This window comes from Leptomonas pyrrhocoris (genome assembly GCF_001293395.1).
Source record: "Leptomonas pyrrhocoris isolate H10 chromosome Unknown, whole genome shotgun sequence".
Classification (NCBI taxonomy): domain Eukaryota; phylum Euglenozoa; class Kinetoplastea; order Trypanosomatida; family Trypanosomatidae; genus Leptomonas; species Leptomonas pyrrhocoris.
In genome coordinates, this window is record NW_015438397.1 from 1 (window position 1) to 25,849 (window position 25,849).

The 25,849-nt window shown below is 57.6% G+C and overlaps 12 protein-coding genes across 24 annotated transcripts; all 12 read right to left on the minus strand.

Annotated features, from left to right (window-relative positions):
- Positions 1–1,065: 1,065 nt before the first annotated feature.
- ABB37_10086 (putative mitochondrial NAD or NADP dependent oxidoreductase) lies at positions 1,066–1,963 on the minus strand (the record flags this gene model as incomplete). The annotated part of the gene is made up of 1 exon (XM_015809822.1): positions 1,066–1,963. Exon 1 carries the CDS (start codon positions 1,858–1,860, stop codon positions 1,066–1,068), a length of 795 nt encoding a protein of 264 aa, XP_015651571.1. The 5' UTR covers positions 1,861–1,963.
- Positions 1,964–3,316: 1,353 nt separating this feature from the next.
- On the minus strand, positions 3,317–4,660 carry ABB37_10087 (hypothetical protein; the record flags this gene model as incomplete). Of its 3 annotated transcripts, none has more annotated exons than XM_015809825.1 (1): positions 3,317–4,660. In XM_015809825.1, exon 1 carries the CDS (start codon positions 4,340–4,342, stop codon positions 3,317–3,319), a length of 1,026 nt encoding a protein of 341 aa, XP_015651574.1. In that variant the 5' UTR covers positions 4,343–4,660. The 3 variants fall into 3 exon arrangements, with proteins under 3 accessions (XP_015651574.1, XP_015651573.1, XP_015651572.1); XM_015809824.1 differs by having other exon boundaries at positions 3,317–4,657; XM_015809823.1 differs by having other exon boundaries at positions 3,317–4,423.
- Positions 4,661–5,182: 522 nt separating this feature from the next.
- On the minus strand, positions 5,183–7,043 carry ABB37_10088 (putative mitochondrial hypothetical protein; the record flags this gene model as incomplete). Its single annotated transcript, XM_015809826.1, has 1 exon — positions 5,183–7,043. Exon 1 carries the CDS (start codon positions 6,851–6,853, stop codon positions 5,183–5,185), a length of 1,671 nt encoding a protein of 556 aa, XP_015651575.1. The 5' UTR covers positions 6,854–7,043.
- Positions 7,044–7,904: 861 nt separating this feature from the next.
- Positions 7,905–10,325, minus strand: ABB37_10089 (putative MCAK-like kinesin; the record flags this gene model as incomplete). Of its 3 annotated transcripts, none has more annotated exons than XM_015809829.1 (1): positions 7,905–10,325. In XM_015809829.1, the coding sequence occupies exon 1, from the start codon at positions 9,900–9,902 to the stop codon at positions 7,905–7,907; it is 1,998 nt and encodes a 665-aa protein (XP_015651578.1). In that variant the 5' UTR covers positions 9,903–10,325. The 3 variants fall into 3 exon arrangements, with proteins under 3 accessions (XP_015651578.1, XP_015651577.1, XP_015651576.1); XM_015809828.1 differs by having other exon boundaries at positions 7,905–10,296; XM_015809827.1 differs by having other exon boundaries at positions 7,905–10,276.
- A 450-nt stretch (positions 10,326–10,775) lies between these two features.
- On the minus strand, positions 10,776–11,385 carry ABB37_10090 (hypothetical protein; the record flags this gene model as incomplete). 2 transcript variants are annotated; one of them, XM_015809831.1, is made up of 1 exon in its annotated part: positions 10,776–11,385. In XM_015809831.1, the coding sequence occupies exon 1, from the start codon at positions 11,331–11,333 to the stop codon at positions 10,776–10,778; it is 558 nt and encodes a 185-aa protein (XP_015651580.1). In that variant the 5' UTR covers positions 11,334–11,385. The 2 variants fall into 2 exon arrangements, with proteins under 2 accessions (XP_015651580.1, XP_015651579.1); XM_015809830.1 differs by having other exon boundaries at positions 10,776–11,373.
- A 1,910-nt stretch (positions 11,386–13,295) lies between these two features.
- ABB37_10091 (putative mitochondrial carboxylase) lies at positions 13,296–15,442 on the minus strand (the record flags this gene model as incomplete). The annotated part of the gene is made up of 1 exon (XM_015809832.1): positions 13,296–15,442. Exon 1 carries the CDS (start codon positions 15,291–15,293, stop codon positions 13,296–13,298), a length of 1,998 nt encoding a protein of 665 aa, XP_015651581.1. The 5' UTR covers positions 15,294–15,442.
- Positions 15,443–16,072: 630 nt separating this feature from the next.
- On the minus strand, positions 16,073–16,739 carry ABB37_10092 (putative mitochondrial hypothetical protein; the record flags this gene model as incomplete). 2 transcript variants are annotated; one of them, XM_015809834.1, is made up of 1 exon in its annotated part: positions 16,073–16,739. In XM_015809834.1, exon 1 carries the CDS (start codon positions 16,727–16,729, stop codon positions 16,073–16,075), a length of 657 nt encoding a protein of 218 aa, XP_015651583.1. In that variant the 5' UTR covers positions 16,730–16,739. The 2 variants fall into 2 exon arrangements, with proteins under 2 accessions (XP_015651583.1, XP_015651582.1); XM_015809833.1 differs by having other exon boundaries at positions 16,073–16,733.
- Positions 16,740–17,285: 546 nt separating this feature from the next.
- Positions 17,286–19,364, minus strand: ABB37_10093 (hypothetical protein; the record flags this gene model as incomplete). The annotated part of the gene is made up of 1 exon (XM_015809835.1): positions 17,286–19,364. Exon 1 carries the CDS (start codon positions 19,152–19,154, stop codon positions 17,286–17,288), a length of 1,869 nt encoding a protein of 622 aa, XP_015651584.1. The 5' UTR covers positions 19,155–19,364.
- A 429-nt stretch (positions 19,365–19,793) lies between these two features.
- Positions 19,794–20,791, minus strand: ABB37_10094 (hypothetical protein; the record flags this gene model as incomplete). 3 transcript variants are annotated; one of them, XM_015809838.1, is made up of 1 exon in its annotated part: positions 19,794–20,791. In XM_015809838.1, the coding sequence occupies exon 1, from the start codon at positions 20,481–20,483 to the stop codon at positions 19,794–19,796; it is 690 nt and encodes a 229-aa protein (XP_015651587.1). In that variant the 5' UTR covers positions 20,484–20,791. The 3 variants fall into 3 exon arrangements, with proteins under 3 accessions (XP_015651587.1, XP_015651586.1, XP_015651585.1); XM_015809837.1 differs by having other exon boundaries at positions 19,794–20,787; XM_015809836.1 differs by having other exon boundaries at positions 19,794–20,785.
- A 502-nt stretch (positions 20,792–21,293) lies between these two features.
- ABB37_10095 (hypothetical protein) lies at positions 21,294–22,212 on the minus strand (the record flags this gene model as incomplete). The annotated part of the gene is made up of 1 exon (XM_015809839.1): positions 21,294–22,212. The coding sequence occupies exon 1, from the start codon at positions 22,134–22,136 to the stop codon at positions 21,294–21,296; it is 843 nt and encodes a 280-aa protein (XP_015651588.1). The 5' UTR covers positions 22,137–22,212.
- A 442-nt stretch (positions 22,213–22,654) lies between these two features.
- ABB37_10096 (putative mitochondrial hypothetical protein) lies at positions 22,655–23,688 on the minus strand (the record flags this gene model as incomplete). Of its 2 annotated transcripts, none has more annotated exons than XM_015809841.1 (1): positions 22,655–23,688. In XM_015809841.1, the coding sequence occupies exon 1, from the start codon at positions 23,657–23,659 to the stop codon at positions 22,655–22,657; it is 1,005 nt and encodes a 334-aa protein (XP_015651590.1). In that variant the 5' UTR covers positions 23,660–23,688. The 2 variants fall into 2 exon arrangements, with proteins under 2 accessions (XP_015651590.1, XP_015651589.1); XM_015809840.1 differs by having other exon boundaries at positions 22,655–23,684.
- A 627-nt stretch (positions 23,689–24,315) lies between these two features.
- ABB37_10097 (putative mitochondrial monothiol glutaredoxin) lies at positions 24,316–25,154 on the minus strand (the record flags this gene model as incomplete). Of its 4 annotated transcripts, none has more annotated exons than XM_015809845.1 (1): positions 24,316–25,154. In XM_015809845.1, exon 1 carries the CDS (start codon positions 24,985–24,987, stop codon positions 24,316–24,318), a length of 672 nt encoding a protein of 223 aa, XP_015651594.1. In that variant the 5' UTR covers positions 24,988–25,154. The 4 variants fall into 4 exon arrangements, with proteins under 4 accessions (XP_015651594.1, XP_015651593.1, XP_015651592.1 ...); XM_015809844.1 differs by having other exon boundaries at positions 24,316–25,121; XM_015809843.1 differs by having other exon boundaries at positions 24,316–25,115.
- Positions 25,155–25,849: the final 695 nt, after the last annotated feature.

Below are 25,849 nucleotides of genomic sequence, written 5' to 3' on the forward strand. Positions count from 1 at the left end.
TTTTAGAAAACAAAAAAGAATACTGCATGATAGAAACCCGCGTGCTTTTGCAAAGTATCACTGTGCCCGCGTGGACGCCCGTTTGAAGTGGGTCGACAGTAGCACGATACTTTCCCCTCCATGACAACTCAGGAGAAAGGAACACCGCAATAGGAGTAAGTGTGACCCAGCAGTCCCTCCTGGCACCCTGTTTGATGTGTGTATGTGTCTTGCAGTCGTCTCTTGCAAGCTAGGAGAAACGTGGGCGTGGCCGCATGAAAATGCCGCACTAACAAAGAAAACGGAAAGAGAGTAGAGGACTGAAAAGATGAAGAATGAGCAGCGTGGAGACGTGAGGAGAAACAGCAGCTGGCAGTCCACATGTTCGTTGCTGCTGCCGCGAAACAGCACAGAAAGATGAGCCGTGAGATATCGCACGCGCGCTGAAGACTGCTCAAAAAGAGCACCGCGCGTTGCTGCAGGCAATTGTGGTTGTTTCCCCTTTTCAATTCTACTTTGTTGTGTCGGTGAACGCCAAGGAAGGTAAAACAATAAATAAATGCATGTCCGGCTGATACCTGCACGGCGGAGCGTATAACCTCTAACATCGGTCGTACTCCACCTGTCAAGGAATCAGCGCAGGACCCGCATGAGTTTGCACAAAGCCAAAACGTCATCAAGAAAGGTTGAAATAGTCGGCAATGTTTTAAAGGAAAAAAGCAAGAAAAACAAAGGGAATCGTCAATGCGAAATACACGACGAGGCGTTTTTGAGTGCACTGCCACCCTTAAGACGGTCAGTGTGTTGGCGTGTAAGACGAGCAGAGTTGCAGTTTCACACAAACGAGTGGTTGAAAACAACGCATCAGAAAGTATGGTTTACAAGCGGAAAAATGGGGAGAAGAAGCGTTCGCTTCACAAATTTCGGCATGACGGCATTGGAGTTCGTTAGCAACAGAGCTGTTTCATGTCTCGCTTATGCCGTCCTCACGCATCACACAACGAAGGCAGAGGCACGTCAGGTGGACAGGCATGTGGCAGCCCCAAGCATCTACGTGTTTGAAGGTGATCGTGGAGGTGAAGCGCATCACAAGGGGGTCTTGCCGGTCAGGCCGCATGTGTTTCCACCGTCCACGGCCACGTCTGCACCCACCATGTACGAGGCGCGGTCCGACGCGAGAAACACGACGGCCTCCGCAATTTCACGCGGCTGGGCGAGACGTCCAATGGGAGAGGCCTCGCCGATGCAGTCTGCTTTTTGCTGTAACTCGGTAGCCATGCGGCCCACCATCGGTGTTTCGCACGGCCCGGGGCTCACCATGTTGACGCGAATGTGGAAGGGGATCAGCTCCAGCGCGAATGACTTGCACAGCATCCGCACCGCACCTTTGCTGGCGCAGTAAACACCAAGGCGAGCACCGCCGCGCACGGCGCCCGTAGAAGCAGTGCAGACGATGCTGCCACCGCCCTGCGCCTTCATCAGCGGGGCTACAGTGCGGATGCCGAGGAACACACCGAGTGTGTTGATGTTCATAATCTTGTTCCAACGGTCCAGCGTCGTGCTCTCCAAGTCGGACATGATCATGATGCCAGCGTTGCATACCAGCACATCAATGCGGCCAAAGGTGCTCTTGCACGCGTCCACCACCGTCGGCCACTGCTGCTCGTTCGACACATCCAGCGCTGCCGCCACCGCGCGCTGACCCTCCACGGCGTGTTTGCCGGCGTTCAGCGTGGCGGCCAGCTCCTTCACCGAGGCGCCATTCACGTCCGTCAGAAACACGCTGCAGCCCCGCTCAAAGCACAGCTCGGAGATGGCACGGCCGAGACCGGCACCGGCGCCCGTGATGAAGGCAACCTTGTTGGCGAGCTCGAGGGACATGGCGGTGAGAATCGCGAATGGTGGTTCGGTTAGTGTGATTGTGTTTTGATAAGAACAAAGATAATAAAAGCCAAAAGGAGGTCTCGTTTTGATAGCGTGGAGCTTGCGCCGACGCAGTCACGAAGGGCGCGGAGGTGGCACACAAGGAAAAAGAGTAGCGGCAGAGGGGCGGAGAGACACGACGGAGTAGACGTACGAGGTGCGTGCGCGCGTCTGCGGAGCGGGCGGCAACCAACATTCATTTTAACTCAAAATAGAGAGAAACGGAAAAAAAAAAGAAGAGACTACAGCATTTGCATGCGCGTGGGCGTACACGTCTACGCATCACAATCGACTTCGCTGAGGATTTTCCATACTTGTGAACGGCACACCACACACCGTCAATTTCGATGCGCCTTGCGAGCGGGCGCCAGCGCCATCTGCCTTCGCGGTTGTGTTCACCGTGTCCATTCGTCCTTCTACCTTCCTTAACTCCTCCCTTATTTTAATGTGCACAATGGAACCAACGGCGAAGAAATGAAATAATACTGCACAAGCATATTAAGGGTTTTCCTCAAATGAAAAGAAATACGTTTTCGACCGCATCCGATCAAGAAAAAAACGACTTGTCCGGAATTTCTACCTGTTCAATGTAGCGCTCTTTCTGTGTACCAGCTCCCCTCACCCTCCTCCAAACGGCGTTGCCGCATGAAGATGAAGCCGTCGAAACGATTTGCGACGGATTGCTGCGGACGAGCTCATTCGAGAAGCGTCGCCGCTATCACAACACAAAGCCTCAGCGTATTTCCTTTCTCATCTGCAGCGTATCACCACATACGACAAACAAGAAGTAAAACAGAAGAGGGACGCAAGATGCGGTGCTGTTGGATTTGTTGCCTTTCTCCGCTGCATAGAAAGAAAGGAACGAGAGACGTGCGACGTTTCGACCTCGCGGCGATGGTCGGCAGACGAGCTTCCGCATCGATGACTCCAGCGCCTCGGGAATGGGAAGCAAACAAAAGAAACACAAAGAGATGGTACGGAAAAGAAACGCCACATTAACCCCGACAATCTGTTCAACACACACCCGCAAAAAAAAAAAATCAAAAGAAGAAGCTATATTAAACAAGAATTCTTTGGACATGGAAGTAATCAAAAATACGGTGAGGTGGTGTAGCGTATGACGTGCATAAGGTTGAAGATGAAACCAAAAGGGAGGAATGCGGGGTGATTCGAAACGGCAATGAAGAGAATTCTAAAGTACCAAGAAAAGGAAAAAAGAGAATGCTACCTATTGAAAAAGAAGGTCAAGAGAAATGAGCCAATTCGTTTTGTGAACGCCAAATTTGAAAAAGGCAACTGCGAAGCATGCAGTTTGTCGCGGCGCGTGCGTCTGCGCCTCATTGGTGCGACAGACCGGTGCACGCCCACAACGCCTGCAGATGCTCAACAACACGTTCGTTGTCCTCGACTTTCTTCATTCGCGGTGCACATCGCTCTCGGACTCCGATCCGCTGCGGTCACTGAATGTGTCGTCAGCTTCGCTGTTGCTTTGCGTAAAGGACCGGTTGCGGCTCAGCCCCAGCTCCGACTGGCTCGGGATGTGGTTCATGTTGTCCTTCTCCGTCGCAATCACGTGGCGGCGACGCTTCTCTTCCGCATTGCGCCGCCGTGTACAGCAGCAGCACCAGATGGCAATGATGGCGGCGACAAGGATAATGTAGCACACCACCGCGATGACCAGGCCGGCCCACCAAGGAAACTTATTGCCACACTGCGGCAAAATCCACGTGCCGTACTTGTCTATTTTAACTGGGTGGCCGCAGAAAGAGTAGACGTGGCCGGAGCTGGCGACGAGCGTGATGGGGTCGCCGTTCGGGAAGGTCGGCGTGAGACGGTTGACGCCGTCGGAGCGGGTGTAGATGTACTGCTCGCAGACCAGCCGCGAGAACTTCGTAGCGATCTCGACGTTCTTCCACTTGCCACTGCTGGGCTGCACGACGACGCCCCGCTTCCCCCAGTAGCTAAGATTGGACCACGAAACAGGGAAGTTGGTGTCCCAGTTCGTGTAGGCGCCGGCGACGGCCTCGACTTTGGGCGTTGGGTTGTCCGCCGCGGAGCTGTGCGTCCCGGTGAAGTACACGCCACGGTAGAAGACGGTGAAATAGAAGTAATGAAAGCCGCGGTACCACCGCCACGTGCACTGCTGGGCGGTGCAGGTTGCCTGCAGGGAAGCACCGCCCAGCGGAAAGATCGACGTGATGCCGCTGTTGCGAGCGGTCTCAACGATCCTCGTCTGGATCGACTCGGATGTGCCCATCGCGATGTGTGAGCCAGGGAACCCGTCGTTGCAGGGGTCGCCGTTGCGCTCCACAATCTCGAAGCCCATGATGGCCTCCGGCGCGGTGTACGCTTTCTCTGTCGTGGTGTAGGCGTGTGTTGGAGGGACGGCGCTCAGCGCCACAGCCACCACGAGTACCGCAAAAACAATGTAGCGCATCATTGTGAACCGAGAAGAAGCCACACGGAGAGACGCTGTAGAAACGAATGAATGAATGAAGAAGAGAAACGAGAAACGAGATGCTACGCGGAAGAGAATAAAGAATCGAAATGCATGGAAATGAAAACACAAGAGAGCAGGAAAAAAAAATATGTCAGAAGGCGGTGACCACCGGTTTCTCGCCTTGCTGCACGCGGAGGCACAGATGCGTTGACTTAGCAAAGCTAGCTGCTGCGTCGTCCTTTTTCTTCTTCTCCTTTCCCGTTGCGTGTGTGTGTGTGTTGGTGCGGGTGTTGGGACGCAGCGAATGAAGTTACCTGCTGTGCGGGTGCCCGTGTTGATCCGCGAAGAGGGTAGAAGAGAATGGGCGAGAGAAAGTGGCGGGAGTGGAAGAAGGGAAGGACCAAACGCCAGCATCATGAAGGCCGGGTGCCGACCGATGAAAGAGGAAGAGGGGGGAAAGAGAGAGAGCTCAGGAAGTCATCGTCAAGCTGCACGGATGCCCCCGCAAACGGATAAGAGCAAAAAGCCTGCTGAACGCTACCCAAGTCAAAGTTCTCTTGTTCTTTCTAATTATATGTGGACATGTAATGAGGGCGCAGCTCCGAGCGCACGAACAACACCACGACAAAGCCAAACGGAGAGAGGATGGAATCGGGGGAAAAATCGATATATATATATATTTGCACACACACACACACACACACCGCCCTTTGTGCTTCGTCACTCAGCTCTTCTCACATGAGATTGGACTTCACGACACCACCAACCGCAAAAAGAAGAACTAAACAAAAACAAAAACGTTGAGGCACGGTAACGCCTCCCTCCCTCTCTCCCACTCACTCACTCCTTCAGCGACGTTGCCAGGACCTCAGGGAACGTATCATTCCATGAAACGTCGATGATAAGCGGGAGATGATGCGAGGGCAGCTTGTGATTCGGAAAGAGTTGGTCCTCATCGATCTCATCATCCTCCGGTACGTCGAGTACCTGGTGCAGCGCCAGCGACTTAGGGTCGTAGAAGATGAAGTCCTGCGTGTTAAACGTGACTCCCTTCGCCTTCCGCAGCTCCTTCACCAGGGCTAGCTGATCGGTCGAGGCCGATGAAGAAGGCGCGCCCGGAGCCGGGTCCGCCTGCTGCTCTGCTCCGCCTTCCACTGCCGAGGTGGCGCTGCTGCTCGAAATCGGAGGCGCGGCCGCGTTGTCCGTTGCGCCGGAAGAAGACGAGGACGTCGCAGGAGCGTGTTGGCTCCCGCGGCGTTTGATCTCGTCGCGCACCAGCTGCACCCCCGACGACTTGCCGTGGTAGCCGGTGTCACGACGCTGAAAACGGTGTAGCTCTTCCTCGGCGCTGTACTCGCCGTCGAAGCGGTGCATCTCAAGCAAATTCTTCTGGAAGTACTTCTCGTAGTCCCTTGCACGTGTCGCGTCGCGGTGATGCCACGCCGTCCAGCGGGGGCCGCCAATCAAGTCGTGTGCGGAGAAGAACTTATCGCGCAAGAGCGCCACGCAGGGCTCGTCGTCCGCTTGGTTGTTCAGGTCGCCGCATATAATGCACGTCATGTGGGAGCGGTCCGCGTCGTTGCGGGTCATCGCCTCCAGCAACGTCAGCACCTGCCGTGCCTCATGCTGGCGGACGCGTACCGCCTCGACGGAGTCTCCAGCCGTCAGCTGCACGCACGCGACGTAGAGCGTCATGTTGGTTACCTTGTCACGCATGCCTGCAAAGTGGGCGAAGTGGAAGTGGCGATGAAGGTCACGCCCGGGCATCATCAGCGGGAAGAAGCGGCCTTTGTGAAAGAAAAGAACGTTGCCGATATCCTCGTGCTCTGCTATCTTGCCCTGATTCGACTTCGCCGCGGCGACGTCCCCACGCCGCAACGCGCGTACGCGGGCACCACGGCTGGACTGGTACAGCGTGCCGTAGCCCAAGAAGCGGACGTACTTCCACATCTCCGTATTGAAGAAGGTGCGGTTCACCTCGTTCAAGCAGACGATGTCGGGGTCGTAGTGCTGCAGCAGCGTGACGAGGTGCTTGCGGCGAAACGTCGGCGCCAGAAATGGCGGCAGCTCCATCTCGGTGCTATTCGGGTCGTAGTCGTAGAAGCCCTCGCCTCCGCCGTCGTCGGCACCGGGGCGAGTAAACTCCGGCACCCGTACCCGCACCGCCTCCACCGGGGTCGTCCTCCCGGGCCCCCACGCGTCCGTCATCGCGTTGAAGCTCAACACGCGGAACCAGTCGCGGCGCGACACGCTCGTGGAGAGCTCCGACATGGGCGCGCGCACCCACGCTCGCTTCAGCGGCGGCTCGACGGTTTCCCGCTGCGTCGGTGCCAGCTCCTGGGCGAGCAGGCTGGACATCTTCACCTGCAGGGCCGCCGCATCGATCTCCGCGTCGACGAGCGAGGGCTGAATCAGGTGAGGGCCGCCTTTCATCCCGCTTCCGAGCCCCATCACCGGGCCGCCGCTCACGGAGGAGATGTCGTTCAACAGAAGCGCAACGCGTCGAAGCATCGCGCAGAGGGCAAAGCAGCGTCAGCAAGCAGAAGAAATACAGAATGGGGGTTCGGCGCAGAAGAGCGAAGAAAAGGAAGAAGAAATGAAACGGCGACTGCTCGACAGAAACACCGCAGCTGAGCGAAGGGACGCGGCGGCACCGTGTCAGACAATAGAGGAAGAGCACCCACGTGGTGCTCGTGGAACCTGCGGTGTGTGTGGGGGGGAAGGGAGAGAGAGAGAGAAGTCGCGTATGAAAAGAACAGAAGGTGGTAAAGGGAGAAGATGAAGATGAAGGTGTAGGAAAATCAGGCACGACACACACACACACGACTCAGCTTCCTCGCCGAGTGCGTGAAGCGTCCATGCAACGGTGCAGAGAGAGGAAGAGGAGGGGGGCGGGTGAGAGACCGCATACAGCAGAGATCTGCGTTGCCTGCATCAGCGACACGTCGAGAGAGGACTGCATGAGGTGCAACAAGAGACGTGCACGACAAAGATTTTATAAATATATATATATATATATACTGGCCTCGTTGTTGTGTACATGAACATAAAGGCGTCAACACGGAACATCACTAATGCAGAAGAGATGGCGAAGACGGAGAGTGGAGGGGTAACTGCATTTGGGCGGGCGTGGCACGGCAACGGCTGCCTCTGCGATTCTGTGCGGCAGCCGAATATACCTACGCGTGTATGCATAGTGGCGTAAGGGATGATGAGGGGAGGGGGTGCAGATGTGCGTCTGTAAGCTGTGCGACGAACAGGAGGCCTCCCCCTCCCTCCCCCCAACGCACGTGCAAACGAGCAGGGCTCGTCTGATGTCTGTTCTAAAGAAAAAGAGAGGAAATCGAAATGAAAACAGAAGAAAAGCGCCGCTGAGACGGCAGACGGCCAATAAACAGAAGAGAAGCGAGAAAACTCAAAAACAGAAGCCGCAAACGCGCAACGCATCCGTCGCCGTAGAGCCAAAACAAAAACATGTTAAAGGAGCTTAACGTGTGGGAAGAGGTGGAGGAGAAAAACGTCTACGAAGCAGCACACGCGAAACCACACAACGCTGCTCCTTCTACTGCGGCACGGAGGCGATGTTGGCGACCTGCTGCGCAATCTTCTCTAACTCATCCAGCTGCGTCAGGAACGACTCCATTGCCCGCCGCTTCTCACCCACCAAACTGCGTGCGCGTTGCACGAAGTCCTTCGTGTTCGCATTCATCTGCTCCGCGTCGTACTTCACCTGATACTCCTCCTTAATGCAGCTCATGTCCGACTCCAAGTAGGCGTTGTAGTGGTCCAGCGCGCGGCCACGCTGCGCCGCCACGAGCTCCGCGCCGCTCTCGAAGCGCTTACAGCTGAGTCGCCCGCTGGCACGCCGTGATGGAGGAGCCCGCCCCGCCCCCGCCCCCTCCGCACCGTCGGCGTCGTTGCCGTCCGCCTCCCGCGGCCGCTTGCTGCACACCGTGTCGGGCGTCGTCTCTCGCGAGGACGACTGCGGTGTGGCGTAACCGCTTTTGGTAGGCGCGGCCAGTGTGTTGACGGCGCGGCTGCTGAGCAGCAACGTGCTCTTCCGCGGGGGTGCGTTGAAAGGAAGTGCGGTGGAGAGTCGCGACGCAGCGGTACGCGGACGCGGTTTTTCTGCGGCGGTCGGTGCCACCGCAGCCGCCGCGGCAGCGACGTCGTCGGCCGGCTCGCTCGGCAGCCAAAGAGTGCGCCGCTCGCCGGCGACCTTCTTCAGCTCCTTCACACGGTCGGCGTAGCGCAGCGTGTTGAGGGTGTGCTCCGCGTTGTTGTTCGACGGAGAGACGGCGCCGATCATCACGGTGCGGCAGTTGCCAACGAAGGAGTCCCGCAGCACCTCCGTCAACTTCGAGCCGCGGAACGGGACGTGCCTTCTGTTTTGGTCCAAGAATCGAATGCACTCCTTCAGGGCCAGGAGCGACTTGTTGATCTCCGCGCCTTCCAGCCGCGTGTGTCGGGCGCAGTCCACCGTGTCGGCGCCCCGCTCGCTGCCTGCTAAGTCGATAAAGGTAAACTTGCCACACTGCCGCAACGACTTGCGGTGCTTCAGCTTAATCTCCAAAATGGCGTGCGAGCGCGAACTCGTGTCGTTGGCCCCGGTAGAGCCGCAGCTGCGTACCCCGCTGCCCTGCTCGATGATGCTCATCAGATCATCCACGCAGTTCGAGCCGTGCTCGGTGAGGCCGCGAATGTTAACCTTTCCTTTCTCGTCCTCCAGCGCCCGCAGCGGACGGCGGCCGTTGAGGAGGTCGAAGAGCTTGCCGCTGTAGATCTCGTAAAACGACACGACGATGCGGGTGTCCTCCGGAAGGCGCTCAAACATGTCTCGCGCGGCCAGGGCGTAAAGTCCCGGCTCCGGGCTTTTGCCCAGCATGGTGTGTGTCTTGCCGCTGCCTGTCTGGCCGTAGGCAAAGCACGTTGCGCTGCCGCCATCAAACACGGTGTCAATCAACGCGTGCGCGGTGCGGTGGTACACCTCCTCGTTGGAGCACGTCTCGTCAAACACCTCATCGAAGAAGAAGCGGTGGACGTGGGTGTACTTGCGCAGGTCAACCTTCACCTTCGGCTCCTTCAGCACAATCTCGCTCACGTTGTCGACCTCCATGATGTCGGTGAAGCCGTTCGCCTGCTCGCCGGCGCTCAGCGGCCGCTTCCGCACCGCAACGAGAATTCGGCTTTTGCGTTTGATCTCCGTGTTGTCGACGGTGCGGGACAACACCGTGGTGCCGCGTGCGGTGTACAGCCGCCGCCGCTCGTCGGAGTTGTTTCTCTCCTCATCATCCTCGTCCTCCTCCGGTGTCGCGACGCCGTCGTCGATGACGTCGCTGCCGGAGCGGGAGGAGGGCATCGGGTTGCTCCGCAGGAACTCCATCGCGTCTCGCAGGCGGAGAATGTCCATCGCCTCCACCACGCCGTAGCTGTGAAACTCCTCCGGCCGCAGCGACAGAAACCCCCTCACCGTCATGCTCGACGCGAAAGCCGTCTGGAACTTGTCGAGTTGATAGCGCCGCAGCACATCACGGAGGTACGCCTGCTGATCCGCTGACATGGAAAACTCGGCAGCACCGCGCGGATGCGATGGCCCAATTAGCCACGAAAGAGAAAAAAAAAGTGTATGTATCTATTCGAGTCTGAGAAGGAGGGCGACAGCGGTAAACACCAATCTTGAATGCATTCGTTTGCGCTGCGCAACCCGAAATGAAAAAAAAAGGATAGCAAAGCAGAAGGATTCATATGACGGCAAAAATCAGTACGTCGAGCCGCGTTGTCGTGACTCCGCGCACAAACGGAGACAACTCTGAATGTTCGGGAGGTTCAAGCGATCTAAATAAAAAACACAAATAAAAGAAGAAGAAGAAAAAAGGGTGTATTCAAGAGTTTCGTCGCCTCTCGTGAGCGCACAAGCGCCTGCTGTCCGCTTCCTGTGGCACACGAAGACGCGCTTATCGCACCGTCACGCGAATGAGAACCCTCAGAAATAAAAAGGAAGAGGAGGCGAAGCGAAGGCCATGAGGAGAAAATGGAAGGCAGGCGCAGAGGCACGAAGGAAGAGGAGGAAGAATGGACGTCGAAGAGAGCACCGCACACGTCTCCCTCTCTTACTTGGGGGCGCATACCTGACGAGGCCAAGGGCACTGCTGACTTTCTCCCAGCTCCTCCAGCAGAACACCGTCGTGTCTTACCGGTGGGACTCACTTCAGTCATCATTATAGAAGCATACCGCTGAAGAGCAGCACCGCCACCCAGCAAAGCAGTGAAATGACTTGTATCCCTGCTTACCCATTACGTTGAGGACGAAGGGAGAAGGACAGCACATGAAAACGGTCAAAACAAACACGTTAAAACAAGCACACGTCTGTGCATCGCGCTTCGCGGACAGCATCGACAGGACGACGCGCTCCACGACGGCGGCAGCACCGACTCACAGGTCCTCCACAGCTTTCAGTGCGGGCAGCCATGCCGGATTCACCGCGTTAATGTCGCGTAGTTCCCCTTCCTTTTTGGCAAAGAAGCCCTCACGTCCCCACTTCTGGACGACGTCGTCGGTGAAGGGGCCGTGCTCCACCGCTGGCTTCGCCGTCCACCGCAGCATCCACACAGGCGGCAGCGTGGCACCCGTGCGTCGCGCCTCTGTGACCGCCTTCAACAGAATAGCCTCTCGCGTCATGTTCATCAACACCAGCTCGTACTGCGCCATGGCTGCGCTGTGCAGCTCCGTCAGCCGCGCTAACGGATCCGCCGACTTCTCCTTTGCGAGTCGTCGCAGGGACTCTGCAAACGTTTCCTCCTCTCGGACAAGCGACAGGACGGGGGTCAGCAGAAAGAGCAGCGGCATCGCCGCGGGCTCCTCGAACTCCTCCACGGCGGAGGAGGAGGTGGTGGACGAGGACGAGGGAGCGCGCCCGAGCCCCAGCGAGCTGGAGGCGGCACCCGCAGAGGCGGCGTCGCTGTCGATGGAAGACGATCGCGCGCGTTTCATGTCCGTGTCGCCCGTTGCGGGGATGTTCCGCGGGTCGTCCTGCGCGATAGGCTGAACCGCGCAGAGAGAGAAAGAAAAAAGAACGGAGAGATGGGGAGGGCACGTAGAGTCAAAGCGCAAGATGGAAAGATGGTAACCAACAACGCCACGGAATGCAGAGAAGCACGCCAACGCATACGGTCCGCCAGAGATCTCTTCCTATTATTCGTATTATTACTACCATTATTATTATTTCTCAGTCAGTTCACATGACTGCTCGCACAAGTCGTCTTTTGCGATAAAACACTGGCAACGGCAAACGACCAAGTCCGCTTCGAATGCAGCCAGAAACACGCATTAGCTGCATTCACCTGCGTTGGTCGCATATGTCTTCTGTTTTTTCTTCTTTTCCTTTACATTAAGTTTCGCGGTTCATGCGTGAGTGGAACATGTTGCACGCAGCATACGCGTTGGAGAAAAGATACGCGTATGTGTACATCGCTTCTAGCGCGGGTGGGCGCTTGTCTTTCCCTCGATCATCAGCCGAAGAATCGAGAAGACAACAAAAATAATACCTGGAAAAGAGAGAGAGAGCGGGAGAGAGGAGAAATACTCTGATATAAAAACTCAAAAGAACGCTTCAGACCGTTAAAGTTCAGAAACGCTCCTTCTGTCTCTCCCCCGCCCTCATCTGTTGCAAACACCCTGGAATGCATTGCTAGAGAAATGCTCACACGACTCACCTCCCAATGAACGTAATGAACTCACTGCTGAGTAGTATCAAGAAAAGAAAAGGCATTCTCAGGAAAAAGAAAGGAACGTACGGCGAAACCAGAAAGATTGAAAACAAAAGAAAAATAAAATAAAAGAGAGGTGTGTCCGTCTGCTCTCCGTCCCAGACTGCACCTCCTTAATCCAGACAAGAGGGAGAGGGAGTGATTAAATCAGGCGAAGAAATGTTTGCCTTACGTTTTTGTTTATTTGGGTTGATTTTTTTAACTCTAGCTCTCGTCAGTAAAGACTGGAAGGAGAGAAATCAAGTACTCAAAATTTGAAGCAAAAGGGAACACAAAGCTTTCATTGGATACGATCGGAAACGGAGTACCCCGACACACATGCGCACACACGCGTAGACGACAATACATAAAGGTACGTAAAGAAGAAAGCGACGCGCACGTGTGCGTGCGTGTGTGCTGAAACGGACAACAGAAATTGCCGGGATGAAGACGAGCGGGCAGCCATAACCAGCCACCACCACAAAGAAAAGGGGAAAAACACGTTTGAAGGGCTGGACCAGAAGACACGAGTGAAGAAACGTCCAGAAGAGGTGGCGAAGTTCAGTTGGTGCAGAACTGGACTACGCAGAGCGCTTCTGAATGAAACTCACACCGTTCCTCGGGGTGCCGTCGTGAATGAATGGTGGGTCGGTGCGCGCTGGTGTGTCGCAGCATCGCTAGTCCTCTCCGTCAACGTCGCCATTCTTTATTCCGTTACTTCTTGTCGTGTTCGTTGAACACGTGTGTGAAATTGCAGAGGTGTGCGGGTGTACGCGCTCCTTCCGCCTTCTCTTCGTTCAATCATCAAAAAAAAAAGGGAAGAACATAAAGTCGAAGAGGAAGTCTACCGCAGAAGGAATCCCTCACTCTTCGTGCTCCTCCTTCCTCCGCGCACCGACTGGCGGTCGAATTCTGACGTGGGCGAGCGTGTGTGTGTGTGTGGCTTTTCATTGAGCTGCGGAAAGTCGCTCGGGTGCTGTCGCCATTTCTGGGTGCAATCAGAAAAAGTCAGACAGGAAAGGGGGGAAACCCGAACAGCGCGCCTTCGTAGCCAACATCAGCCCCCACCCACGCCGCACGCATCACGAGAGAAGAGAAGAGCGAAGGCGGTTTTGAATGAGAGAAGGAAAAGACACAAAGAGAAGAGGAACAGAAGTCTCGCGCAAAGGGAGTCGAGAGCACGCGAGAGAACGCTCCGTCATTTGCTCTACTCCATCTCCACCATCACCTCGCTGTCCTCCACGGTGGCGCCGACCTTGACCTTCACCTCCTTCACCGTGCCGTCCGCCGGGGCGTGGATCTTGTTGCGCATCTTCATCGCCTCCAGGGTGAGGATCTCCTCCCCGGCCACCACCTTCTGGCCGGGCTGCACCTTGATGGCGACGATCACGCCCGGCATGGGCGCGAGGACCTGCTTCGCGTTGAGGGAGCTCTCCACCTTCGGCACGAACTTGCTCAGCACAGACTGGAGGTCGCTCAGGACGTTGATGTCGAAGGTGGTGCCCTTCATCTGCATGCCGTACGACACCTCATTCGTGCCCCAGAACTGCAGCACCGTCTCCTTCTTGCCGTCGTTGACGCGGATGATCGGGAAGTCGACCTTCCACGCCACCTCGAGCTTCTTGAAGGGACCCTCGGCGGAGGCGGCCACCTCGAAGTGCGTGTCGTCGAGCTGGCGCACAAAGACGGGGACCTCACTCTCCTGCTGGGGGCCGAGGGACACGTAGAACTGACGTCCCTTCGGGGCCAACGCGGCGGGGTACTGCGCGGCATCGCGCTTAATATGCGCGCAGGCGGCGGCGTCGAACATGAGCTCCATGTCCTCGTCCGTCATGCGCGCCTTCTTGAAGCCGTCCGGGTACTTCTCCGGGAGGTAGTTCGTCGTCAGGTTGCCGCTGAGGTACGTCGGCTCCGTGATCACGTCGCGCAGCAGGCAGATGTTGTGGCGCAGACCGCGGATCACGTACTCGTCAAGCGCCGTCCCCATGCGCTCCAGGCACTCCGTGCGGTCCTTGCCCCACGTCGACAGCTTGCAGATCAGCGGGTCGTAGTACACCGAAATCTGCGAGCCCTCGATAATACCAGAGTCGCAGCGCACGCCAGGGCCGGAGGGCTCCTGGTACATGGAGAGGCGGCCAACCGAGGGGAAGTAGTTCTTCGTCGGGTCCTCGGCGTACACACGGCACTCCGTCGCGTGTCCCTTGATCTTGATGTCGTCCTGCGTGATGCTGAGCGGCAGACCGGCGGCGGCGCGGAGCATCTGCTCGACCAAGTCCACCCCGGTAATCTCCTCCGTGATCGGGTGCTCGACCTGCAGGCGGGTGTTCATCTCGAGGAAGAAGAACTTCTTCTGCGGGTTCACGACGTTCTCCACCGTGCCGGCGCTGACGTACTGCACGGCGCGCGCCATGGCAACGGCCTCCTCGCCCATGGCCTTGCGAGTCTTCTCATCCAGCAGCACGGAGGGGGCCTCCTCGATCACCTTCTGATTACGGCGCTGGATGGAGCACTCACGCTCCGGCAGGTACAGGGTGTTGCCCTTGCGGTCCGCAATCACCTGAATCTCAATGTGGCGCGGACTCTCGATGAACTTCTCAACGAGCATCTTGTCGCTGTTGAAGGCGGCCATGGCCTCCTCCTTGCACAGGTCGTAGTATTCGACACACTGCTTGTCGTTGTACGCGACACGCATGCCCTTGCCACCACCACCGCCGGACGCCTTGATCATCACGGGGTAGCCAACCTCCTGCGCAAACTTCAGAACATCCTTGTGCGTCTTCACCTCACCGATGTAACCGGGAATGCAGGTCACGCCGGCGTCGCGCGCCAGGCGCTTCGACTCAATCTTGTCGCCCATCGCCTGAATGGAGTGGGCGTCGGGGCCGACAAACACGATGTTGTTCTTGGCCAAGGCGCTCTGGAAGTCACCGTTCTCGGACAGGAAACCGTAGCCGGGGTGCACGGCCTGCGCACCCGTCTTCTTGCACGCGTCGACGATCTTGTCAATGCGCAGGTAGCTCTCCACGCTCGGAGGGGGGCCGATGCACACGGCCTCGTCCGCCATGCGCACGTGCTTCGCCTGCTCATCCGCAGTGGAGTAGACGGCGACGGTCTTGATACCGAGGCGCTGGCACGTCGCCATGACACGGCACGCGATCTCGCCGCGGTTGGCGACGAGCACCTTATCGAAGATGGGGGCGGACATTCTTTCTGTTCTTTTTTCAACGGACACAATCGAAGTCGTGCAGATTGAACTCTTTTTTTTTTTGAGGAAAGGAAAAGGAGAAAAGTAGAAACTGAAGAGAAAGAGAAGGTATACCTTAGATAATCGTTTTTCTTAAACACCAGAATTACTGCGGTGGGAAGGGGGGAAGGGAGGGACGTTAAAGAAGAAGACAGCGAGAAGGGGGAGAGTGGAAAAGGCACGTCAGACAGAGTTAAGGGGGAGGAGGGGAAGAGACGGCGAGCACGAAGGGCACGTTGCAACGTCAGATGGGGCGCTGCCGTTTCGCCGTTAACTCCACCGCCGCACCTTTTTCTTTTTCCTGTTTCTTACAAGGAGACGGAATCACGCTGCCCCGATACATGAATTTAAAACCTAAAGCACAGTAACGTTAAGAAGCGCATTCGTCATTTCCTTATGCTGCATTTGCCGCCAACGTTTAAGTACAAGTGCTCCCGCAAGCAAAGGAAGCGCAAAGGAGCGGGAAGAGGCGCCGCTGACGTGCGTCGCACCATCCTGCGAACGCAGACTTGCAGAGACGGTCTTCTCGCGATGACCGCTGTAGTTCCCCTTTTTGAACTTCTTAATGTGTGATGTATATATATATATATATATATATATTTCTTTCTTTTAAAACGGTGCTTGATAGCACGTGCGTGGGTGTGTGTAGGTGCGCATGTCGCACAACCCCTCCACAGCTGAAGGGGTACAACGAAGGCAGCGTCTGCGCGATCGCGCGTGCGACTCCCCGCTCTCTCTTGTCACCTCTGCTGCCCTGGGGAGCCACCGGCCATCCTATCCACCACGCTCCCCACCGACTCATCGGACACCGGCTCAGTCGCCGCGTCGTCCTCCATCTGCCGCTGCTGCGGCGGCGGCTCCTGCTGGCTCTCCAACTTTTGACGGAGCGCCGCCTTCTTCGCGGCGATGCTCTCGCGCAGCTTCCGCAGCGTCTCCTCGCGCTTCTCATTCACCTCGGCACGCTCCCGCAGCGTCGACTCCCGCTGACGCTCGAGCTCGCGCCTCTTGCGCAGCTCCAAGATGCGGCTCTGCAGCTCCGACTCTACCCCGCCGCCCACCTCGCGCTGCCGCAGCGGTGTGATAATCGTGCGGGCATGCTCCCACACGATGTCCATCTTCAGGCACCCGTCCTTGTACTTGAGCTCGTCCACGCGGTCCGAGTCGAGCGCGGCGACCTGCTCAATCGTCCAGATGTTGCGCTCAATCAGCTTCTTCGTCGTGTGCGTGCCACAGCAATCTAACCACGAGACGAACGTGCCCGGCGTGACGTCCGGCGCGCACTCGAGGTGCACCAGCCACCACCGGCGGTCTTCGTTCGTGACGCGGCCGCTGGTGGCGATGGCGCGGGCGGCCTGCACGACAACACCGCCGTCGCGGAGGCTGAAGAAGCGCCTCATTTCCTGCCGCTCCGGTTTGCGGGGAAAACAAGAAAAAGTACAAGAAGAAAGGCGAGGGAAAGGAGAGGGAAGTTTCATGGGCGAAGGGGTGCCGCTGACGACGAGGCAAGACGCACCATCGACACCGCCGCACGGCGTTCCTTCTGTGGCGTGTGGCGTCGCCGCTTCTTCGCGAAGGCCTCCGCAGCTGAAAGTTGTCCTCCGCCACGGCGCGCTGCTCAGCCACTCGCTGCTGAACGTGTAATGGAGCGCAGATATATAGACTGATATGTACCGTGTCATTCGCACATGCACGCAGAACACGCAGCGGTGTTCGCAGCGGAAAGGTTTGCTTATAGGATGCCAATTTGTTTTCCAAAGGGCAGCAACCTCGTTGAGGGCCCGTTAAAGCGCACACGCACACACGCACATGCACGTACTTCTATCAAGCAACGTTTTCTTCCATTTCATGCGCAGCACGCGAAGAGAGAAGAAAGCGACTCGTAAACCAATAAAAACAGCTGCGCGCCCGTCCCCCCTCTCCTGCGCGCTTTCCCCTCGCACGGTCGCCGTCCTCTTAGCTGTCCTCCTCCTCCCACGGCATCTTCGCGAACTCAATTCGACTGCCGCTGCGTACGGCTTCGGGGCGCGGCGGCGCAGACTCCAACACAGGTGCCGGCGCATCTGCGGTGGGTGACCGAGGCGGCGACGCCGTCTCTCGTGCGCTGCTTTGGTTTCTCGTCTCCGTCGCCACCGCATCGGCTGCGGCGTCGATCGCTGTCGTCTCCACAGCTAGTGGGGCAGGCGTTGCTGCCCTCTGTGCGGCACCGGATGGTGCAGCAGCCACATCAACGGAGGCGGTAGCATCGGCCGGAACGACGGGGGAGGACGGGGGCGTGGCAGGCACCGTAGCCGGTGTGGAGGGGGGCGTGGAGAGCGCCGTCCTGTACCTCGACAGCGTCGCCCTCAGCTCCCCCAGCGTCTTGGTGAGCAGCTTCATCGTGTGTTGCGAGAGGTCCGTCCGCTGCGCGGAGGAGGCCTGCAGCACCGCCGCGCATCGGCGAGCCGTCTCGGCCACGACGGCGCACCACGGCTCACCGGCCTCATTGCGCTCGATGAAGTCGCTCATCACGGCGTGGATCTCCGTCGCGTCGGAGATACGCCGAAGCAGCTCCTTCACGGAGGCGCTCGCGTCGGTGTCCGCAGCGCGCGACGGCGTACAAAGCACGGCGATCACCGCGCTCACCTGCCGCTCCGTCACGCATATCCCCACGCAGTGCGCCTTCCAGAAGTAATTCGCCCAGAACGTCTCTTCCTTGAGTTTGGCCGGCACAAGGGCGTAGCGCTGCGCACGCACCACGGCGGCGGTCAGCAACGCCTCGTGCACGTCGCGATCGGAGTCGAAGAGGGAGTAGAGGGACCACAGATCGGACTCCGACAGGCCCACCTCGGCCAGCAGGGCCGCGTCGTCGCACGACAGCGTCCTCTCCACGCCGTGTCGGTAGGTGCCGTCGAGCCGGGCAAGACGATCACAGAGCAGCGAGCGCCACGCGTCGGGGCGGCTGCGCCACTCCTCTGGCGGCTTCTCCCACGGAGGCGGTTCCGCCACACCAGCGTGGGACGACGACGACGACTGTGGCGCGGCGCTCGTCGGGGCCGCTTCTGCGGCGGATGGAGACGTCGACGACGAGGGAGCGGCGTTGGTGGCTTGTTTCAGCATCGCGTTCAGGTTCTCGCGGCCTTCGTGCACGAGGTGCGTCGTGGTTCCCAGCAGCTGCGACACCGAGGAGGAAAGAGAGGAAAAGAAGGAGTAGGCGGTCGTGGCTACTTGGTGCAGTGGGACGCTGATGCCGGTCTCAATCGTGATCTGCAACGTCAACGACTTCACCGTGCCCGACACGTAATGAGCGTTCGTCGTGATGGCAGCTGGGATTAAGTCGGGAAAACTAATTTGTGTGTTGTCGGCGTCCACAACAGCCGTTTTGGTGGAGCAAAAAGCCTTCTCGTTGGCGGCACGCTGTTGTTGCTGCTGCTGCTGCGACGGCGTTGCCTCCGTTGATGTGGCGCCGCGCTGCTGCATAGCGTCGAGGGGCAGCACTTCACACGTCACTGCGCAGCCGCCCGGGAAGTCGGAAGCCGACGTCGGCGACGTTGTCGCTGCTGCAGATGCTGCGGGAGCCCCGCCCTCTCCCGCGGCAGCCGGCGATGGTGGAGGGGGTATGAGCTCCACGATGAGGCCGAGCGCGTCGTTGGCCGGGTCGGCGCTCGGCACTAGGCCGCGCAGCAGCACGAGTTTGAACTGATGATGCCGTGTCATCGCGTTGGGCACCCAAAACGGAAGGGAGGTGAGTTTGTTCTGCCGGGTCAGCTCATCGATGCCGGTGGCCTCCCAGCGGTACACCGCCGTGTGCACGTCGGGGTTGCGCACGAACTCCGCAGACGACATGTCTTCAACGTGTCGAAGACAGCGGTGGGCTGCAACGCCGGATAGGAAGCAAAACAACGATAGAAGGCAGGCACCTTTAAGAATGTTTTGTTGTTGTTGTTGAGCTATTTTGATGTGTGTCACACTGCTATTATTGCTGTGTGAGTTGTTCCTTCTCTCTCTCTGTGTGTCTGTGTGTGTGTGTGTGTGTGTATGCGGCAGCAACGTAGCTTTTCAAACGAGATCAGAGATAATAATAATAATAATAGTAGTAGTAGTAAAACAAAAGGGAGAGAGAGGCGACTATCGATGAGCTCAGCGAACACAAACGGAGGCTTTTCAAGCAGCATTGCCCTCCCTTCACCTGTGGCACGATGCGGCTCTCTCTCTGCTGCTACTGATGCTGTCGTCCCCGGCATCTCTCTGTCCAGGTTGCTATGGAAAAAGAAAGAAAGCTGTGCCGTCGTTGCAACTGTTGGAAACCGAGAAGAAGATGAATTCGTCGGCCATCGTCGCAGATCAGCGAGTACACCCGCCCTAAAAAAGATAATACGGAACACAACAAAGGCCAAAAAAAAACCCATTGGTTTTCTTCTAAGCAAATGTATATATACGTGTGTGGTGTGCAGTAGGGCTGCATGCGCACCACGGCACACCACGTCAAGATCCTTCTAGCAGAATGGCCTGCTCCACTACCACGTCCGACACCGCCACGGCCGCCTCCGACATCAGTTTCCACGTCAGGTGCTCCTTAAATGGTCCCATGAAGACACCGTCACGACGATTCTTGCTCAGCAGGATGCCGGCCGACAGCTCCGCGCACCGCAAGCGTGCAACGTGCGCCACCGTCTTCGCGATCACCTCATTCGGCGGGACAGGTCCCACCGCGGCGAGGTAGCGCTCCATCTGCTCAAACGGAATGGTGTAGAAGACCGTCACCATCATGTTGACCGACCCGTCGCTGACCGCGATGCCCTCGACGGCGCAGTTCACCGCCTCCCCGGGCTCCTCGAAGACGCCGCGCGGCAGTGTGAAGACGCCAAAGAAGGACGACGGCGGCACAAAGAGTCGGGTGCGACTGCAGTACATCAGGGCGGAAGACAGGTACAACGCAGGACTGAAGTGCACCACACGCGGCAGGGCGTCGGCGCGCATCTCGCGATCGGCCGACGTGCACAACACCGTTTTGCGGCGGGTGTCGTAGACGACGCTGACACAGCGGGGGTGCACCGGCACAGAGCAGGTTTGGATGACCTTCCAAAGACACAAAGCGCCGGCGGCCGCGACGGCGAGCGGGAGGAGGACGCCGACCCTCTCTTTGGAGGGAGAAGCGACGGGCGCGGAGGACATCGTCGTGAAGAGAATAGAAAGACAAGAGAGAGCGTCTCTATTTGTGTATTGGAGGTGGGCGTTACCAAATAACCGCTGCTCTAGTGGATCCAACGCTACGGAAATCGGTGGAAGCAACGTGACGAGGTGGTCTTCTCGTTGGGAGCGGCCCGCCAAAAAAAAAGAAAATAAATGCAACGATGTGAGACAGCGATGTCGCTGGTCTTTCTCTCTCTTTAGCTTGTTTTATTTCTTATTATTAGGACCGCGTTGGTTGACGCTACGCTGCGGTGGTGGCCGCCACGCTGTTGGAGGAGGTACGCTCTCCCTCAGAGGCCGGCAACGGAGGCAGCACCACAGGACGTTGGCAAGGAAGAGAGGGAGAGAGACAGAAGAGGCCAGAAGCAGATTCCCGTTGCGAAAGAGACGGCATATAGATGTGCGTGAACACACGACGTCGCTTTTCTCTTTTGCTCTGTTATTACGTTTAAGGGCCGCGGCATTGTGGGGAAGACGTGCGGGTCGGACACGCCACGCACTCCGCAAAGGCTGGTGCGTCTTCAGTCACCACCACTCCACCTCCTCTCATGTCTTCCTCATTCTTTCAATTTCTCCATGCTTTGAATGTATAGGTCATCTGCGTCCATCTGTGAAATAGCGATATCGCGATGCCGCCCTGAAAACGCGCAGGGGGTAAGGGAAAGCGCCCGCATGCGTCTCTCCTGGTGGCCTTCACTGGTTCTCACGAGCCAGCGTCCACCGAGGCGGCATTGCCATCAATTACCACTCGATACGTCTGTGAGACACACCCGCAAACACACACAAGGCGAGCTAAAACGGCGCGATACTCTTCACCTCCTCCTCTGTAAACGCCACCGCGCTGTGCCCAATGCCCTTCATTTGCAGCGCCGCCAAAATCGCATTCACCGCCGCGCGGTACGACGGCGCGGGCACCACCGTCAGCATCTTCGTCCGCGCGTACGCCTCCATCGCTGCCCGTCGCATCTCCCGCTGCGACGACAGCCGCCGCTCCTCGGCGTCCTCGGGGGCTCGCTTGCGAATGCGCGCGACCCGCACAGCCTCCTCGACGCTCAGGAGAAACCCAGCATCGGGTTTTGGCAGGTCAGCCGGCCACTGATACACCGCGTCGTCCGTGGGCGGCAGCGTCTCCACCGTCAGCTTGTTCGCCAGCGCCATGGCACACGTCGAGCACCACCAGCGATCCACCACCACCATCGACGCCTGCGCCCTCGTCACAATGTCCTCCGCCGCGATGTAGTTTGCAGCGGAGTAGAAGGCACGCGCTACCGCCTCGTCTTGGTCTCGAAAGGCTGCTCGAATCGGCGCGAACTGCGGCGGCGGGGTGCTCAACGCTACGCCGTGCAGTTTGTCTGCCAAGGTGCGGGTGACGAGGGTCTTGCCGGTGCCATCGAGGCCCTCCACGACAACGATCGCGTGTCGTTGCGCGGCTGACGCGGCGTTGCCTGTCTCTACTGCAGGGTGGGCATCCGCTTTGACATTTTCAGTGAGGCGAAGGAAGCTACTGCAGCTCGCATTCCACCACGCCGGCTGCAAGGCTTCCACGGCGTGCAGCACCTGAAGGCAGTCATGGCGCGATTTGTAGACGTTGGTGCCACCGTGCAGCCGGTTGGCGAGTGTCACGACCGACTTCATGCGGTGCGTCCAGGCAGCGAGAGGATGAAAGAAAGACGGCAGCTGATTTCTATGCTGCTGTATCGCTTCCGACTCCTGGAAAGGAAAGAGAGGAAAGAGGTGTTAAAGGCTGAGCAGGGGGAAGGAGACGCGTAGGCGCCAATTTTCGATTGCTTAGTGCAGGGTGAGGAGCTCGAGCTGCGCGGATGCCGTCGCGCGCCGGCGCACAGCAGATGATTTGTATCGGCCAGTTTTTAATACGCATTATCTATTATGTAAGCAACTCGCACGTCCCACTCACATCAGCAGTAGCACGATGTTGCCCTCCATCTCGCTTCTTATATGTTTGCCTTTAATTCTTCGACATTGTAGCAGTGGTCGTGGTCGTGGTGGTGATACGTCGACCCTGACGGCGTGGGAACACGTGGCCCTCAATCACCAGCCCACCGCTTGGTGTCCTGCAAGGCAGCGCGGACAGAGATACACCAGCAGCACACAAACCGGGAGAGAACTTCAAAAAAAAAAACTTGTAAGTGCAACTAGATGAGCATCCAGCCTGGGCAGTACAGGTGGTTCGACGCCGGGTACGGATCCTTCACGAACCACCTCGACGGCGCCACCACACGGCGCAGCGGGACGCGATTGAAGTACGCGCCCCACCACGAGAAGGTAGAGTTCGCCATCACAACGTCGTTGCACTGCGCCATCATCAACAGCTCAAGAACATCGCGCGGCATCAACGCCGATGACGGTGATGGCGATGGCGATGACGCGTACACCGCATCCTCGCTGTTGTTTCGCTTCGCCTCCAGCTCTGGACTGACGACACTCACGTTCAGGCCTTTGTACTTGACGCTGAAATAGCCGGCCATGGTTTGTGCAACGCGCACGTCATCGCAAAACAACAGGAGATGAAGCGACGGCGAGGGTGGCGTTGCGGATTCGATGGCAGGGCGTTGCACGTAGGGTTGATGCTGTTGACGGTAGAGCAGCCCGCCAAGCAGCTGCCGCACCGCCGCGTCGTAGTACTCCACTTCCAGCTGCTCGAAGATGTCGCGGAAGTCGGCGTAGTCGCCACGCCGCACGTGCAACGCCACGGTGTGACACGCATCGCTGCGGTAATGGCGCCGGAGGTGGTGCTGGGCCGCTTTCCATAACTCGGCCGGTACGACGGAGCGCAGCACCGGGTAGTCGTTGAAGAACTCCTCGCACTGGAAGAACCCGACCATGTTGTAGAGGCACGCCCGCTTGGCGTCCAACTCGATTTTGTGCACGGGCCGCATCTCCGGCACATTCACCAGCGGCAGAGCCGGCGAGGACGCGCGCGACCGCGACGTCAGCCGCACGCCGTGTTGCTCCAGCTCGCGAAACACCGAGGACCAGTACGTCGGTCGCGGGGCAGCGGCGCTGCTGCTGAAGGCGACGGGCTCGACAAACGCCGGAATGCCGCTGCGCCGGGATGTCGCGAGTAGGTTCGCCAGGAGAAAAAGTTGATTGCCGAGGCCACCGACCACGTTGGTCGTCAGCAGCGCGGCGGGCTTCATCCTTCCCTCCTTCCTTCCTTCCTTCTCTCTTCATGTAGTAGTCGTGGTGTTGTGCGTTGAGGGCGGTGCAAAGAAACAGAAGAGTAGGGAGAAGGTTCGACGAGTCGTTTCGGGCGCGTCAAGCAATGAGAGGGCCGCTCCTACTGGGGGTGGGAGCCTTTCCTTGTTCCACTACGTGTGGCAACGAACCGGAGATGCTGCATCGGGGTGAAAAACAGCGCCTCCGCGGCCGGCAAGCGAGTCGCCGCCTCGGAGCGAGGCACGCGCCTCACCACATTGCCGTTAAACGGTTCTCCTGCTACATAACGCCCGCACACGCCAAATATATATATTTAAGCGCGAAGGGCAAATAAAAAAACACGTGGTCCATTGCGCACAAGGAAGGTTTCTTTTATGAAGCATTCGCTATCAGTGCTACGTGTGATGAAAAGAAATCAAAAGAAATAGAAGTTGTCTGACCGCACTCCTCGGCAAGGCAGGAAATACGCAAAGAAGCTGCGGAACTAAGAATATAAGGAGATGTGTGTTTGCCATGAAATAATGTTTCTTGGTTGGTGTGTGTGTGTGTGTGTGTGAGTTAAGGCAGAAGCAACGAAATCCACCACTCCTCTCTCTTCCTCTTTTATTATTGTTATTAGTATCAGCAATAATCGATGCTACAGCTTCGTCTCGCGGTGCTTGATGCCCTTCGCATCCAGCAGCAGCTGCAAGTCACCGCTCTCCGCCATCTTCAAGATAATATCCACACCACCGGCAAACTCGCCCTTGATGAACACCTGCGGGATCGTCGGCCACTCACTCACCTCCTTCACGTAGCTCCGCACCACCGGGTGGGCCAAGACGTCGAACGACGTGTACTCCACCCCGAGGGCCTCCATCACGTCCACCATTTTCTTGGAGAAGGCGCACATCGGGGCCTCGGGGACGCCTTTGATGAAGACGACGATGTCCTCCTCGCGAATTGTATCCGCGATGTCCTTCTTGATGGCCGCGACCTCGTCGTCCGCCAGGTCGGTGGAGACTATGCGGGGCTGGAAGTCGGGGTGGGTCTCCTCCACATCGTCCACGTCGCCGCCCATGCCCACCGCCGGCCCATTCGCGTTGCCGGCGGGACTGCGGCGGGGCGACGTGGTGGAGAACGCCCGTGCAGCCGCCGCCGCGTGAAGGGCCGGAAGACAGAAGGAGGAGGTGGTAGCGGTGTTTGTAGCAGCGCCGGAGGAGGAGAGGAGGCCGACGTGGACGGCTGCGACGGTGGTGGTGGTGGCGGTCAGCCGCGCCGCTCCACGACGGAGGCACCGCAAGGTGAGTCGGGTGCCTGTCCGCTGCATATTTGTTTGCCGCTGTTCTAACGCTGTTGGAGAACGTGCCCCGATGTATATAAAGAGAGCAGCGCAAACTTCAATACCTTTCTTTTCGAGTATTAATGTTTTTTAAATCGAATAGCCGAAACGTTGACTACAGCTCCACGTTGAGGCACGGAGAAAAGAGAATCAACTGAAAGAAGAAGAGGAAGGGGGAGAGAGATGCTACAGAGAAGTCCTGAGAAGTTCCGAGAAGAGCGGCACAGGCGAGGAAACCGCACGGGAGAACGCCGTTTGCGGGCATTTTACGTCAGAAATCTAAGAAAAGGAGCGTCAACCGGCACCTCTCGCGGTCGATAACTTCATCACACACACACACGCGCGCCGTAAACCAGCGGACATGTGAGTTGTGAACGCCATCCATGCACAACCGCCTTCGCGTGTGTGTCTGTGTGCGGGTATCGCCGCTTTCTCGTGCGGTGGATTGCGGTTTCTCCTGCATGCAGCGCTCCTTTCGTAGCGGCGTTGGCTACTAGTGTTGCTGCTTTTTTTAGTTCTACGATGCTGCTCCTTTTCCTCCGTGGTAGTGCATGCGGTAGCCATGAACAGGAAAGCCACGTCGAGCGCCGTGAACGCGCCGCACGCAGCCGTGGTGATGTCAGCAAGGAATACGCCAATAGAAGAAAAAAAGGAACTCTAAAAGATGTACAGATGTATGAAAGGAGGTGAAGAGACGTCAGCGAAGAAAAGGAATATAAATATATATATATATATATATATATATGAAATACGCACATGGTTCCATCCAACACGCACCCGCAGCTACATAGAAAAAAAGGCTTCAATTATATATTTATATATATATATATATATATATATATATATATAA